The following is a 2,390-nucleotide window of genomic DNA, read 5'->3' as shown; positions in this document are numbered from 1 at the left end:
CCAGACCCCACAAGGACAGATAGGCACCGACAGGCAGCCTCCCCCTTCCTGACATCACACAGCAGCTGCCTTCACCTTTTCCTCTGCTGCCTCCTCTCCTTCTTTTTCAGGCGCTCCAGGTCCTGCTTGGCCCGTCGGAGGACGTCGGAGGCCTCTGTCTCCACCGGAGCAGCAGGGCTGCACAGACCAGCCAAGCCAGGCGCTGGGGACGAGCCCAGGGAGTAGGGGGGGCGGGCAGAGACACGCGAGAGGCTGCGGCGCAGAGACTCGTTCATGGACTCGCTCTCCAGAAGCTTTGTCCTAGGGAGCGGAGACAGGATGTGGTCAAAGAGGGGACATGCCAGTGTCCCCAGAGGAGGGGATCTTGCATGCTTTTAGGATGGTGTGAGCCAGGGACATGTTCCAATTCTTGTTGGGTCAGAAGAACAGGATGCTCCAAGACAGGGTCCCAGGACCACGCAAGACACTGGGGTGGACCCAGCACTGGGGGCCAGCAGCCCCTGGGAGACACCAGGCTCTCCCACCAGGATCTCCACCTCCATCAACAGAGGACTCCTACAGCCCTGGTGTAGCGGCAGAGTAGTCAGCTGCTGCTCCATCAGAGCTTACAACTCACCCCAGTGATGCTGGAAGCATGGAACTGGGCTCTGACCCCACCATGGCACCAAACAGCCCGGGGACCCAGGTAACTCGCCGTCCCCTGGGGCTGGCTCACCTCAGCTCCTCGATCTCCCGGATGTAGTTCTGGATGAGGGCACCAATGGCTTCATTACCATCTCCTGGAGGAGCAGAGGCACAGGTGGATCAAAGCACGACACGGGCTGTACCCCATGGGCTACGCTTGGCTGGGTGACCCCAGCGTGCCACACACTAGCCCAGCCTCACCTGCCTTGGCCAGCATCAGGTTGGCCTCCTGGCTCATGAGGTGGGTGACCCTGTTGTTGATGGCATCGATGGCCTCCTGCATGGCCTTCACCCGCATGCGCAGGGCACTGTTCTCCTTCTGCAGCATGGCGTTCTCACGGAACAGGTCGCTGTAGCCCTCCGAGCCATCCTCCCCAATGACCCGCTTGCCCTGCGGGAACAGAATGGGAGTCCCTGAGGGCAGGACGACCCATGACATGGCGACCCCCCACTGCGGCCGTTGGGGCAGCCCCAGCTACCAAAGCAGGGGCAAGTCTAAGGACCAGGAAGGCCTGAGCTCAACAGGCAGAGGGGGAGGGATGCTTCAAGGCTTCTCCCTGACTCAGCATCCCCAAGAGAGTTGCCCAGGGTCCTGCCTGTGCCAGGGCAGCAGCTGAGCCCTGGTCTCTTCAGCCTCCTGAGCTGTCCTAGCAATTACCCTACATCAACAGGGGCAGAGGACAGTAGGCAGGAGGGTCTTTCCCGTTAAAACCGCCCAAATTCACACATGAGGAGGGAGATTTCCGCTCATGCCTCCATCCCACCTCAGCAGGCTTGTGGGGCCACTCACCGCCTTGTACTCCATCAGTTCCATCTGCAGGCGGGCGATCTCGGCCCGCAGGGCGCTGATCTGCTGACTCGTCTTGTCCTGGTTCACCACTACCTTGTTCTTGATGTTGCGAGCCCGGTTGGCATACTTGAGCGTGTTGAGGGTCTCCATGAAGTCCCGGTCGGATGGGCTCACGCAGGCAATCATGATGGTTTGGCTTAGGGAGGTGAAGATCAGGGTGAAAGGCCATTTTGCCCCACCCTGTGTCAACTCAGCACCTGGAAACCTGGGACCCAGCACAAGCCACGTGCCCCCAGACCCCCATCCCAGGCTCTTCTGTTTTATAACCAAGGTATAAACTGGGTTCAGTCCCTCCCAGTGCCAGAGCACTGGGATGACCTCATGAGCAACACATCATGAAGCCAACCTCCACCAGCCAGCCCTCACACGCCAGGATTGCTGAGGGAGAGTGGGAAAGTACCCCCAAAGTAGGCGGGGGATTCAACCCACCCCATGCCGGGCCACGCCACCCACCAAGCCCCGGATCCACGAGAGCTCCACAGCGTTTTGCAGCGGCTAATTCTGCCAGAACTGGATAATTGCGCCTGGGGCTCACGAGCACCCAAGGTCTTTACAGCTGTGAAGTTGTGCACTGGGAGCCACCCCCTCCCCACCGGGCAGCCCATGAGGCATTTGAGTCCTGAACCAGCTCCTCCATGGCTCCATAGACCCTCAGCCATATTTGCAGGGGGACATCCCCAGCAGCCCCCCTCCCAGGGCTCAGCCCCAGCCTGGGACCCCTTTACCTGTTGCCCCCGAGGGAATCCTGCAGCAGGCGGGTGAGCTTGGAGTCCCGGTAGGGCACGTGCACCACTTTTTTGCTCTGGTCTCCCAGGGCACTGATGACGTTCCCCAAGGCCAGCTACGAACACAAAGG

At 60.7% G+C, this 2,390-nt stretch overlaps 1 protein-coding gene across 1 annotated transcript in view; it reads right to left on the bottom strand.

Moving 5' to 3' along the window:
- The window catches only part of LOC104499764 (kinesin-like protein KIF21B), a gene marked incomplete at its 3' end in the record, with an annotated part of 22,204 nt that overhangs the window by 1,656 nt on the left and 18,158 nt on the right, over nt 1-2,390 (bottom strand). Inside the window, exons 7-11 of the mRNA XM_010143317.1 lie at nt 2,260-2,375; nt 1,475-1,670; nt 886-1,075; nt 716-779; nt 76-300 (exon numbers count right to left, since the gene is read on the bottom strand). Coding sequence (XP_010141619.1) covers nt 76-300; nt 716-779; nt 886-1,075; nt 1,475-1,670; nt 2,260-2,375 — 791 coding nt within the window. The remainder of the gene's footprint in view (nt 1-75; nt 301-715; nt 780-885; nt 1,076-1,474; nt 1,671-2,259; nt 2,376-2,390) is intronic.

The sequence above is a fragment of the Buceros rhinoceros genome, unplaced genomic scaffold (assembly GCF_000710305.1).
Source record: "Buceros rhinoceros silvestris isolate BGI_N320 unplaced genomic scaffold, ASM71030v1 scaffold18919, whole genome shotgun sequence".
Classification (NCBI taxonomy): Eukaryota; Metazoa; Chordata; class Aves; order Bucerotiformes; family Bucerotidae; genus Buceros; species Buceros rhinoceros.
The sequence above is the reverse complement of the archived record's forward strand: the minus strand, read 5'-3'. Positions and strand labels throughout refer to the sequence as shown.